Source organism: Macadamia integrifolia, chromosome 5 (assembly GCF_013358625.1).
Source record: "Macadamia integrifolia cultivar HAES 741 chromosome 5, SCU_Mint_v3, whole genome shotgun sequence".
Lineage (NCBI taxonomy): Eukaryota > Viridiplantae > Streptophyta > Magnoliopsida > Proteales > Proteaceae > Macadamia > Macadamia integrifolia.
In genome coordinates this window covers 13,138,967-13,152,829 of record NC_056561.1, presented here as the reverse complement: position 1 = coordinate 13,152,829, position 13,863 = coordinate 13,138,967, and the positions used below count along the sequence as shown (strand labels likewise).

Here is a 13,863-nt window from a genome sequence, read left to right as displayed (position 1 = left end):
GAGAGTCCACCTTCTTCCATTCTTTCAACCTTAGTGTCTCTTCACCTCCTCCATTAGAAGATCTTAGTTGGCGATCCAATTGGAACGTTGAACCAAAGCCATCAGCCAATCTAGATAAAAGACACCAAACCCAACATATAGAGAATAGAACATTAATCTTTCCAATATTTCAGCCTAAAATTAGTATGAAATGGAGTTCAAAAATTGGTTCAAAGTTACATACAAACCATTAAAAAAAAAAAACCAAAAAAAAAAAAAAAATGAAAATTAGTAGTATCTTTTAACCCTTAACGTTATACAAGCCGAATGGAACATAAAACAAATATTTGAAAAACAATATATTCGAAATATTTTTATTTATTTATTTATTTTGGGTAAAGAATTTGAAATAACGCAAAGACTTCTTATGGGACTATTATGAGAGGTTGGTCCAGATTTTTGAGTCACCACAAGGATGGCATTTTATGTTAAAAATCGTTGGATGGGAAAGTCCCCTATGGTTTAGTCATGTGCCAAAGTTTTAAGTTTTGTTTCCCTATATGATTCAGGGGCTTTCAGTCATATATTTTCAACATCCAAACAAAATAAATTTGTTTGCTGTTGTGGCAGCTTCCTGTGTAACAGGATAAGATGATAAATAGAGGAGGCTTGAAGCTCAGCTCCTTCCTAGTTGAAATGTTCAAGCTGTTTGGCTTTCTAAAGTAAAGTACTACACAGACACTCTCTCTCTCTCTCTCTCTCTCTCTGTCTGATGGAGTGATATCAGAGAGAATGGAGGTTGCTACTTGCAGTGAGAGGGCCAAAGCATGCAGGTATGTGGGGATTTCGGTTAAGTTAAGCCACCTATATTTTTGTATCTTTAACTCAAGTTGAACTATTTATCCAAGCCAAATCACATGAATCAACTGAGCGAAGCCAAAATTGAAATTACTCACCTTATCTCCAATTCCAAACTGTTTAAAGGAAGCAAGAGACGGAATTAAGAGGTTACAAAATTTATTGTAAGCAGTCCGATTACAAATAAATTTAGGCTGCGTTTGGGAGTCATTCAGTTTCAGAAACGACGTTTCGTGTCAAAAACAGAACTTTCAGTTTCTATTTCAAAATGCCATTTTAAAATAATAAAAAAATGGTGTTTGGTGAACCTATTTCAGAAACGATTATCCTAGTTGTTCATTTTTTTTGTATTTGAAACAAAACTGAAATGATGGAACAAGGTTCCGTCATTCTATCATTTTACATTTCTAGCATTTTTTCCCCATTTTCGGTCCAAAAAAACTAAAAAACATAAAGTCGACACCAAACTCTTTATTCCGTATTTTTGTTCTATGGAACAAAAAAGCGTCATAAATGTTTTTTTGGATGACTACCAAACGCAGCCTTACTATTTTTAAGGGCGAGAAAATGGTACCTGATAGCACACATACACATCAGCACCCATGGCTAATGGGAAAATGTGCGCGAACATCTTCAGCATGAGGTAGTGCAGTCTTTTCGCATCCACTGTCTTGACGCTGGTATATTCTATCAAAAAGCATTCTTTCTCCCCCATTTTAAATATATTATAAATATATATTCTCACATAATTTGATGAAGTATATGCAAAATATTTTGTTAATAATATAAATTGTATGAAAATTATGCACTTTTTTCTTTTAATTAAGGTGTTCGGACTAGCTTACGCGCACCTCGACTAATCCTCGGGGCGCCGTACAGAATAAATAAGAAAAACACACACACACACACACACATTAACACAATGCTCCACAAGCCGAAACTACCACTACTAGGCTATCCTAATGTTGGTTATGAAAATTATGTAAATTACTATGATTTATAATTTTATTTGTCCAACTATTTTCAAAATAGAAATTTACAAAATTTCTAGCAAAGGCTAGTGTTGTATGACCATGAACATAGGTTGAATCTTGAGTGGTATTAAATGAAAAAAGAACAGTGATAAGGAGTCCCATTTTTAATAATAATAATAATAATAATAATAAAGCTGGAGACCTTCCTTAACATCTAGACTACTTCTTGGCCCCTTTACATTCATAATCAGGTAATACTTTTAAAGCCTTCTGTTACCAAAAAACCCTTTTAAAGCCTCTTAGCTCTCTATCATGGTGGCATGTGTTAGGAAGGTCGCTTAGCATTTTTCTTGGGGCCATGACCTAGAGTCGAGGCCAAGCATGCCAATAAAAGGTCAATGTTTGTATTCAGAGGGCTATGCTGCACCTACTCAACATTTGGACAACCCTTGATCACACTACATTCATAATCAAGGCAAAACTTAAAAAGCTCTTCTGTTTTTATCCCAAAAAAACATTGATAAAATATCCTTCTCTCTCATTGAATTGGATTTAGCTGAGGTGGTCCTATATCTTATGGGAAAAGGTTCTCTAGGACACCGGAGGAGGGTACAAAATCATTGGATTTTTCTTCTCTTCATCTTCCTTTTTTTTTTTTTTTTTCATGTGTTAAGTTTATTCTTGATACATTTTGAAAAATAACCTGTTTTGACATATTTTGGTAGTGATTCGAATGAGATTTTTTCTTAGATTTGTGAGTGGTATGATTTGACTCGATTAATTGTGACTGATTGACCACGATCCAATGGATCAACCCACGACTTGGAGGAGTATATAATGTACTATCGTCTTATTGAGCAAGTAGTTGTAATTTGGGGTTTTTTCAAGCTAGGATTTCAAAGCGAGTTTTTTCACCGCTATTTGGGTGTAATCACTTTTTTACATAGTGAAACATCATCTTCTTCACCCAAGGACGTAACACACCATATTAGTGTATAAACCTTATTAAAACTTTGTGTGTTTGTGCAGATCTGTGTTTGTTTATTTTCATATTTGTTGGTGTTTACTATAACAAACATGAAATGATTCATTGTCTTTTTATCTACAAAATTATTTCATCACACCTCATTGGTGTTCTCTCTATGCTGCTTGCTCAAAAATCCTCTCCTGCTCCCCCATATCTTATTTAATCTAACCAATCACACTAGAATCAATGGTGCCCTCATTTATTTTATTTTATTTTATTTTTGGGTGGGGGGGGGGAGAGAGGTATTAGACAAAGAATATTTTTTAATCCCCTAGACTAACCTATATTTACTTGAGTTTTTCTATAGAATTCTTATTGTCTAATTCCATTACAAAGCAAACTTTCACCTCTCCTTCTCCCATGAACTTTTTAAAATGTCCATATTATCCTTCAATGGCATATTTCACTATTTTTACACACGTATCAATCCATTAATAACTATGAATACATAATTAGGTGGTCATTTTAATATATACTTAGAATGCAAATTTAAAAGTAAAGTGGAACAATCGTGAAAATGTGCCATTTAATTTGAGGGGTGATGTGGACATTTAAAAAACTAAAAAGAGAAGGAGACCTGAAACTTGAGGGTTTATTTTATTGTGAGAGATAGAAAAGAAATGTTATATAAAAGAGTTTGGATAAATATAGATTAATTTTAAGAACTTATGTCCCTTTTCTTATTTTAGGTATATCATTATTCTGGGTGAACAAAGAAATATGAGAAGGTCTGGGAAAGTGCTGCCCGGCTGCTGATAATGCCTAGATGCCGCTATATGGATGGTTTCAGTGTGCTACCCTTTCGTCTGTGTGTACACTGCTACAGTGCTATTGGTGTTCCTAACTCACCCAATCAGCCCACCTTAGCATAGGCTATATGACTAGGCTTATCTCTTCTAGGCCGGCCATGTAGCTCCACACACTACCATTGTGAGAATTTTCTTTTCATAAAAATTATTTTTAAAATTATTAAAATAATTGGAAGAGCCATTAAGACTACACGAAGGGGTGCATGCATGATTTCAAAGGTTGTGTAACCTGTATTGCAATGGTTGCAGAATATATGCAAAGAAAAAAAAATATTGGTGTACATTTTACGCAACCCAAATCCAAAATTGGCATCATAAAAAATTAAAAAAGAAAAAAAAAATCCAAAATTGGTGTCTGTAACTCTGTCTTCTCTAATAATAGAATTTTTGTTCATAATGAAATGGGAACTGAAAAAGAAGAAAGAGAGAGAAGGGAGTCGAGGACCGGACTAAACAATTTGAAAATTGAAACTTGAAAAAACCATTTTTTACATGACGAATTGCTGGGAGGGAAGCATCAAGAAACAAGAGGTGAACAAACATTCAACACTGCCCTGTTTTTCATTTTTAATTAAAAAATTATTTCTTTTCTCTGCAACTGCAGATCGTTATCTGATCTCCTGATGAATCCTTTTGTTTTTTTCTCACCCGCACCCATTTTGACAAAGAAAGCTGCTCTTTCTGTCTCTCTCTTATCTTTCTTTTGGTCAGATATTAATGGTCTTTGCAGATTCCAGTTTCTCCACTTTAACCAACTTGGAGCCTTTTCAATCCCAGCTGGCCCTGCAAGTAGTTGTTCCATGGGACCCCGACGCCAACTCTCGTGTCGATCTTTGAAGATAACCCATCGACGTCAAGTATAATTTCTTGCCCTACCCATGTAATTTCAGTCACCTTATGAGGTCTTTTGTTCATCAAATTCTTGTTTTTCATCTGTTTCCGGCCTATCTAGTTCTTGGGTATTCACTAGATTTTCCTATTGGAGACTGATTCTGCTCTAGGGTTAGTGTTGTCTCTAACTCCAGTACACTGATTTTTAAGACCCGTGGGTTTCTATTCGGGGTTTAGCGGCCCTACTGATTGAATTTTGTTTTCAGACTTCTGGACTCATTTGGTAATTCAAACTTTTTGCATTCTTTACCTTCCAATTTTTCTTCTTTTGCTTCTAACAAATCTTTCGGGCTGATGGGTCTCCTCTGCGTTTTGGGTATTTCCTGCCTTACATAATAAAAATCTTTTCTTGACCTTTTTTTCTTTTGCAATGGTAGATTTTGGCAGTTTTTGGGTTATCCAGTTTCTGAGTCATTTGTCTTTTTAAGATTTTGTTTATTAGACAGTCAAAATTTTAAAATTTTTATGGCTAAGCTAATTTTATTATATGTTACTGATTTAAGGTACTTCAATATCTTTTTAATATTTCCAGAAATGATAGTATAAGAAGTGGTGCAATATCTGGGTTTCTAAAGGTTAGGCTTCTGTTCAGCCAAAAAAGGGTAGGGGAAGGAAAACAAAAAAAAATTCTAAAATGAAATGTATTGGCTGCTGAATGTTAGGTTGGGTGTTTTTCCTCTGAGATCTTGTTAGAAGTTATCAATCTTTACCCAACTCCCATATGCCTTAAAACCGGGAGTTAAAAGGCAAAAAAAGGGAAACAAATCTTCTGTTGCTTTTTAGAATCTTTCTAATATATCAACATTATGATTATTGTTGTCTATCTATGTCTGGGTGTAAATAGTGAAAGGAGTGGGAAACATGATGAGGGGTAATCACAATCATGGTTAGAATCTAGGAATCATGATGTGGGTTCTACTGTAAAGTTTTTTATCAGAGGAAAAAGATGATTATCTTGAGGTGGGGATTATGGTGGTTGGTGTTAGTATATGTGTTTCTGAAGGAAATTATTTGACTGTTATACAGTTTGTTTGTCAGCTCATGAAGAAAAGGGTATCTGTTAGTGGTGGGATTCTCATTATTTGGTTTAATCTACTGAAGGAAACAAGGTATGAGAGCTATGTATCTACTGTAAGAGGAGGATTAAATAGTCAGGGTTTTAGAAGGATGAGTTTCTGTGGGCCTGTGGAAATAGTGCTTATGAAGGGGAATTTTGGTTAGCAGGACTTGCAATTTGAAAGGCCAGTTTTTTTTTTTTTTTGGCTGGTTTCATTGTGGTCACTTTCACATCTGAGTGTCCAGAAACACTAGTTTTCTTTTGATTGAATTGTCCACCATTAATATTTTCCTTTCTTTTTTGCTGTCCCACACCATCATTTATTACATCTTTTATTTTGGCTAAAAAGTTATTTCCCCTGATCTAACTAAATGTTTTTCCTTTTCTAATAGGCCCAGAATTTTCCCAGAAATCCAATTCCTATTGTGGAGCAAATCACCATTGAATTCCTCTCCTCCTGTATTTTGATTATTCAGTGAGGTGGTTTTGGTTGATTCTCTTCTCTTACCTCTGCTCTGACATATCTGCTCCCTGCACTTGCATCCATGGAACTGTTATTATATAGTTCTTGCAGTGCACAATTTCTGTTTGCCAATTAACCAGTAGATATATCTTCCCCAGTAATAATTCAGATCCAAATTCCAAGATCTGTTATAGAAAATCAGGATTTCTTTTGCATCTATATAGAACACCTCCCTGAAAGGACAAAACGATAGTGGTAGAAATTAAAAGGAAAGCTTTCATTCAGCTTCTTTGCATTCACTTGTGATTTTGGGGATTGGCTCTGGTGTAGATTTCCCGTAATCTGGTAGATTTCCTTCTTTGTGTCTCCTTCCAAGCTATCTCCCTGTGGATGAAACCCTTCTGGGCAGATTTGAACAAGGCTAGATGACCACAGATGAGACGGGCAGTAGCTCCTTGTGGAGTTGGGAGCAGGAGAAGGCGTTCGAGAATGCCCTGGCAATTAATCCTGAGGACTCCAATGATCGGTGGGAGAATATTGCAGCGGCTGTACCAGGGAAATCCCTAGCAGAGATCAAACATCATTTTGAGCTTTTAGTTGAAGATATTAAAGGGATTGAATCTGGCTGTATTCCTCTGCCTCCCTATGCTTCTTCTTCAGAGGGTTCAACAGACCAGGCAGCCGAGGCTGGGTCTGGTAAAAAGGGAAACCAATATGGTCAATATCAGAATGAATCTAATCAAGGAGGGAAGGCATCGAGGTCCGATCAAGAACGACGCAAGGGAATAGCTTGGACAGAGGAAGAGCACAGGTAAAGACATTTGTTGTTTTGTTTTCTGGTGTGTTGTTGAACGCTATCATCCTGATACATTGCTTTTAGTAAAGATTAGTTACTGTTGCATTATTTTATTGTTTAGTGGGCCTCTACTGGTTAATTTAGTATTATGCTTTGGAGAAAGAGTCTTCTCGACTGTCTATCAGGTTCTTGTACTGAAACTACCTACTTAGAATATTATGCTTTCTTTTTGGGTCTCCTAATTGAAATTGTATCTTTCTTATGTGGTTTTCTGCTCATATGATTAACTGGCAAAGGAGCCCAAAACAATATTGTAACTCATCAGGTCGGCCAATTAATATTATCGGACAGTGAACCTAGAGTGAGATGGGGAAGCCATCAGGTTTTTCATATGAGGCTTAGTTTCAGCCTGTGGTTTTTTTCCCCTTTCCAAGGAGAAGTTAAGTGGTGCAAAGCCGTTTTGGTTTCTTCTTCTTTTGTTTGCTTCTACAAAATTGTCTATTCTTAACCTTAGTGAAGATGGATTTCTCCTGCTATCATCAAGAGGTTGGACAAAAAATTTATTAAGTAGAGGAATAATTGAGAATGCTTAACTTTTCGAAATCTTTTGAAACATTTTACAACAGACTTTCACTCTCTTAGGGTTGACAATAGAAAGAAAAACACTTTTTGATCTAGATTAATTAAATGGATCAATTCTTGCACAGTAAATGGAACTGCTGATCCAGATCAGAATCACTTAGAATGATTCATGGTCCTCTACCAATCTATGAATCCTTATACATGACGAAAAGTGCACTGGTCAATCGCAGAGGAATCTAGACCTCTAGTTTTTAAGAGTTGCACAGTCTGTTTATTTTAGTAACCCTTCCACTTGAATTAACCGTGTCCTCATTCAAACCTTGTTGCTTTTATGCTTTTAAACATAGATTGGGAATAATGTTGTTATTCCTCCCCATTTCACTTTAAATTTCTGAGATTAGTGCACCCAGCCATGTATGACAAGATGGTACGAGGATTTATGCATGACATGGGCATTGGGCCGCACCTGGCAGTCAGTGATATTGGAACTAATAGTCTTCAGTACTTGGAACATAAATTAATAAGTTTGGCTGCTTTGATGGTACCTTCTTATAATTTCAATCTCACTTCATGTTAGGATTTATGCATGGCATACAGGACACTAAGCACAGCTAATTACTAACTACCTGGGGTTGTGTACATCCATTTCTTGCTCCATTCTACACTAGATCATAAGTTCTATTACTTGTATGTCATTCTTGCCACTTCAAGTCTTAGACTCAGATTTTTGGCTTCCCTCCCCCTTTTAGAGCCTTCAACCTGTACTGCATTATTATCCAAAAGAAAAATAAAAGACAAAAGACACCATAAGACACCTCAATGATGCAGCTGTTGGTCTTCATTGAATGCGATCAAACCATCTTAGTTAATGTTCCCTCATCTTTGGCTCCAAATTCTTTCCTTCCTAGCATAAGTGGACATTTAAAAATTATATATTCACCAAAAAAAAGTGTCAAAACACTTGTTCCAATTAACAGGTAACTTTTTCGCCAGGTAATGGTTATTCGGTGATTTGACTCCCAGTGTTCTAGCACCTTCAATATTGAATGGAGAAGAGTTCTTTGTCCGGTAGCGTGGCTCCTGCACCAGCACGGGGGCCAATGAGAGCGCACCTGGAAGCATCAACAGGCTGGTTATTTCCACCTTTCATGAGGGGTTGGGGCAGTCATTTTGCCCCCCTGTGTCCAGTCGAAGCCCCTAAACTCCCGGACAGAATCCTTTTTCCCATATTGAATTTACATGATTCTGAATTGCCTTGAGTTGCCCCTAATTGACTTGGTCTAGACTTTTTGTAGCTTGAAATCCAGGCCAGACTGCAAACCGTAGGAGTTCCATTCCAATTTGACTTTGTTCAATGCAGTCTATGTTTAGGTAAGGATGTGGGTGTCAGAATTTTAGTTGGACACAAGGTGTTTGATGCAAGCAAACACAAGAATAAGATTTTGGGACTTGGGAGGGGGCATACAAAAGTTATACTCATATATTTTAAAATTAAAATTAATCTCATAATAGTTCTGTAACTGTAATGGAAGTGACCTAATTATTAAAATTTTTGAATTTACTACTTTTTTATTGAATTTTCATATTATGTTTCGTTTAGGGTGGTCATAAATTTTGTTTGTCATATTTTAATTCTGTAGTATTCTGAAACAAATCAGTTATTAATGGTTTGTAAATAAGTTACTTGTATTGCCTTTACAGACTATGTTCAGTCTAAGTGTGGTTTAAAGCTGTTGTTTAGTGTTTTAACCTTATAGGTAATTCCTCATGTACTATAGAAAGAGATCATATTATTTATATGTGCGTAGGGTACCATAAGTATGTAACGTTCCGTTGTAGTAGTAGCCATAGAAGTAGGCATGTCAATACCATGTTGGGTGTTAGAGTTGGTTGATACATGTGTTGGACGCAGGTGCTGAATCTATTTTTAGGAGTCTACATAGCAGAAAACCTAGTCTTGGAGTAGGTTGTGATTTGCAAAATCTATTAAAATATTAGAAATGGAAAAAATAAGAAAGTGGATATTATTCAATTTCAAAAAGTCAAGATTCAAATGTATCATAAATTTCAGTAATCTATTGAGACTGCAGTTTTTAAAGAACAGATTTCTTTTCTTCCCCGCCCCGCGAAAGGTGTGCTACTCTAGGACAGAGTCCAGCTCCCCCCCCCCCTTTTCCCCCCCCCCCTTTCCCCTTTTCCCCTTTTCCTTTTGGACTTGGTAGAAGAAGATTAGGGCTTCCTGTGACATTTTTCCTATCTGTGATTTTTTTTTTTCATTTTGCAACAAAGTAGAAAGATGCTCATTGATATTGATGCCCAGAGCAGCAGTCGTCAGTATTTTCCTATCTGTTCTAACTGCATTTACTTACTTTTGGTGCCACTTTTCATCTCCATATTAAAATATTTTATCACCAGAAATAAAAATAGGGCATGCATCATGTTATAGTTAAATTGATTGTTAATTTTCAATTTAAAAAAGAAAGAAGAGGGGGTTGGAGAACAACTAAAACCCAAGGGAGATCATTTTTCACTTTCACAACCCTGGGACATCTGGATTGTGAATATGTTTACTGTCTAAGGAGAAAACAAATGCAGGAACTTGCTAGTGTGATTACCCATGCACGCGAATCCCTAAGAAAACTGTGTTCCTTCACAAGCCACAAAGTACCCCCCCAAAAAAAATGTATTCTTGTGTAAGCTGCAAATAAGGGAGCTTAAGGTTGGGTGATTGGAATTGAGGTTTCAGAAATGAGGAAACTAAACCAAAAAGAGAATTCCTTCTAAATGCTTAGCTGAAAAATTGCGGTCATGTATGTGTCCAGTCTTTGAAGCTGGTTCCATTGTCTAGTCTAGTCTGGTTTTTAGAACTATGAACTTCTGCATTTGTTTTCCATTTCCAATCAGAATTTCTGCATGTGGATTTTCAGTCTGTGATTGCTTCTGTCCTTTGAATAATTTTCCTAGACCATTCCATTCTAATAGAGCTAATACATAAACTACATGGATTATCATAGCTCAAGTCTTAGCTGATTGGGGCCTGTATTTTAAGATTAGAAGCCAGGATGTGGTCCAAGATTTCATAAAATAGCTTTGTGAACACTATATATTACTTTATCCCTTTTCTCTTTTCCTGTGTTTCTATTTCCTGAGAACTATAAAGGGCCATTACTCAGAGCTGGTCCTGCCTATGCAGGGTCCTGGGAGGGGTGAGTTTGGAGTTGGTCCTAACCTTGGCATTTTTTCCAAAGTGGCCGCCCTCACGACTCGAACCCGGGCATTTTCCTTGGCAGCCTGAAACTTTTACCATTGCTCAAAGCATTCGCCGCTATTTCCTGAGAACTATATATAGAATCTATAGTTTACTTCATCTTTCTTTTAGTTTGTACATCATATAAACCAATATTGTAGCTGGCTTAATAGTACGACTTACTGTACAAATTCAATGTCTTTTGAATTCACAAGTGTCCCACTTATATTGCTTTCTTGGAGTTGGTAACTTCCAAATTAGGTATCAGGAGCAAGCTGATCATATATAATCATAGAAAAACATAAATAAAAGCATACTGTAGTACCAGAAGTTCATAGGACAATCTTATGGAATCCAGTAGACATCATGTTCTGAAAATGTGGTACTTTGTAAAGTAACCCTTTGTACTGTAATTCCTTTCCGTTTTTCCTTCTTGACCCACGTGTGTGTGTTAGGGAGTTCGTTGGTGTGTATATCCTCCTCTATTTTGTGTCTCTGCCTGCATCTTTTTGCTCTGGTGTAGATCATAGTTGTCACGGTGTCAAGGCATACCAAGGCAGTCAAGGTGAGCAAAAATTAAGGCGACACCAGCAATGCACTAAGTGACCAAGGAGCCAATCCAGACAACGCCTCCTGGACACCTAGGCATCACCTAGGCAACACCTTGACAACTATGGTGTAAACTTTTGGGTCTGGTCTTCCTCTTGTATGTTGACATATTGTAGAGTTAGTACAGAAGCGAGCAGATCATATAATCTTCTGTTAGGAATCTTGCTTTAGAGATTATCAGAAACTGCAAAGTGCAAACGTCTACAACAAGAAGAAAACAGCAAACTTAGCCTTATCCCAACTTAGGGTCGGCTACATGGATCCAAGCAAAACTATATCCGAGCAAAGTGTGAAAGTCTATATATTACTATTTCACTTGTGTATTTTTTCTTGTGAGCTTATTTTCCTTTTCATATATATATATATATTCCATTTGTAATTATTTGTTTGTTTATGCTAATTTTTGGCACTACAGAGCTTCAGCTTTGCTTCAACTGTTTTATTCTAGTATTAGGTTGTTTTTGAACATTTCCATTTTCTGTAGCTGTCTCAAATAGGACATTATCTTATCTAATGCATATCAAGGTGCAAGAATGTTTCTGAATCCAGTTGCCCATATAATGTGTTCGGTGCTGCTTCTCTTAGACTTTAAAGTGACCTTTCGGTTCTTACCCAAAAAAAAAAAATAATAAATTAGTGGCCTTATGGTTGTGACCAAAACAAAAAACAGGCAACCAATATCTTTGGTTGCTTAAAAGGTAAGAATCAAGTTTATGTTCTTAAGCAACCAATGTTCAAGTATTGGTACCCAACCAAAACAAAAAATAGGCATGCTTGTTGTCTTGTCATCTTCCAAGTCTGAGCTTATCTACTTGCTTTTGGGGGTTGGCTATGAAATATTTTTCTTAAAACCGCATTACATTCGACTATAAAATACTTTTGTCCTCTAGTTGGAAGTCAAATTTTGTGAGTGCTTCTATGTCATAGAAATACTCTTACCCAACCTTGGGGATCGAACATTAGAAATTGCACCTTAACATTTGATCTAAATTGCTTTTCTGGGAGTAGTAGCTTTATGTGTTTTTCATAAATGTTCCTCCTCCAGTTTAACATATTATGCATTTTGCTTCAGATTGGCTATCTTCCGGCTCTTCATGTCTCGGTGCATTCATTCATTTGTACTGCCAATTTTTCTTGTAATTAACTAGTAAAACTAATAGAAAAAGTTTTCCACAATTCAGTATTGAAACCATAGGGTCTCAGGTCGTAGAACAGTAGATGACTTCTTGTTCATGTTTGGATCAAGATTCATGCTTTACCATTATCACATTCGTTTGTTTTCTAATGACTAACTGAAATCCTGTGTTTCGATGCATCAGATTATTTCTTCTTGGGTTGGACAAATATGGAAAAGGCGATTGGCGGAGTATATCTCGAAACTTTGTGGTGTCGAGAACACCTACTCAGGTGGCCAGTCATGCACAAAAATATTTTATTCGCCTAAACTCAATGAACAAAGATAGGAGAAGATCAAGTATCCATGATATTACAAGTGTGGGGAATGGAGAAGTATCAGCGCCTCAAGGTCCAATCACTGGTCAAACAAATGGGTCTAGTGCAGGAGCCTCAGATAAATCCTCCAAAATACCACATCAGGCCCCAGCTGGTGCCCCTGGAGTTGGTGTATATGGTACTACCATAGGCCAACCGGTTGGAGGACCCCTCGTTTCAGCAGTTGGCACTCCTGTAAATTTTGCTGGCCCTCCTCATGTGGCATATGGTGTGCGGCCTCCAATTCCTGGACCTGTTGTTCCTGGTGCTCCATTGAACATGGCTCCCATGACATACCCAATGCCACATCCATCTGCACATAGGTGATTGCATTTTTTATCCCTAATGTAAAACAAAAATAGAATAGACAGCTTGTGATGGGCCACTTAGGGAAGAATGGGTAACCTAAGTTTCAAGCAAAGGTTATCTAGACTTAGGAATGAGTTTTGCCAATTCTTATTGTGTTGAAATAAGCCATAGGAAAAGGAATTATATGTACATTTATAGGCAAAAATGTGGAAGTAAGCAGGAGCTTTAGTGGGTAGAGGAGGTTCCTACTGTTTCTCTTGTTTATTACCATTAGTATTAGTGTTAGGTCCTAAGGCAAAGAGGTGTAAAACACTTGATAATTCATATTGAGACATTCCAGTGGTGTAAGAGCACATATTGTGCCATGCTTTGCAAAGCTGATTCTCTTTTGTAGACTATTAGGTATCATCTTCATTAACTAAATTCGTGAGAAATTTTGCATGTTTTGATTCTGTAGGTTTATCAATGTGATGAATCAGCATGCTTCTGGTTTTCACATTCTCAATTCTCATTTAGCAGTTTTGTTGCTTGTAATATTCATCCAAGACCTACTCTGTTGCATGCCCTTTACCATATTGAATTTGACCTAGGAAATTCTACTCTGAACTTGATATATGGTGGGTTTGAATCTCACTGCCAATTAGTCACTTGCATGGATCTCCCTCTTCTTAACCCCCCCCCCTCCCCAAAGAAAAAAGATCTCCCTCCACTGGTTTGAGTTGACTATTGCAACATGATGTGAGAGATACTGAGATGGTCTTTATGTTATTC

The 13,863-nt window shown here is 36.8% G+C and overlaps 1 protein-coding gene across 2 annotated transcripts; it reads left to right on the top strand.

Moving 5' to 3' along the window:
- The first annotated feature begins 4,059 nt into the window (after positions 1-4,059).
- On the top strand, positions 4,060-13,468 carry LOC122079910 (transcription factor SRM1-like). Of its 2 annotated transcripts, none has more exons than XM_042646697.1 (3): positions 4,060-4,178; positions 5,988-6,869; positions 12,612-13,468. In XM_042646697.1, exons 2-3 carry the CDS (start codon positions 6,484-6,486, stop codon positions 13,108-13,110), a joined length of 885 nt encoding a protein of 294 aa, XP_042502631.1. In that variant the 5' UTR covers positions 4,060-4,178; positions 5,988-6,483; the 3' UTR covers positions 13,111-13,468. The 2 variants fall into 2 exon arrangements, with proteins under 2 accessions (XP_042502631.1, XP_042502630.1); XM_042646696.1 differs by lacking the exon at positions 4,060-4,178 and adding an exon at positions 4,577-4,854.
- Positions 13,469-13,863: the final 395 nt, after the last annotated feature.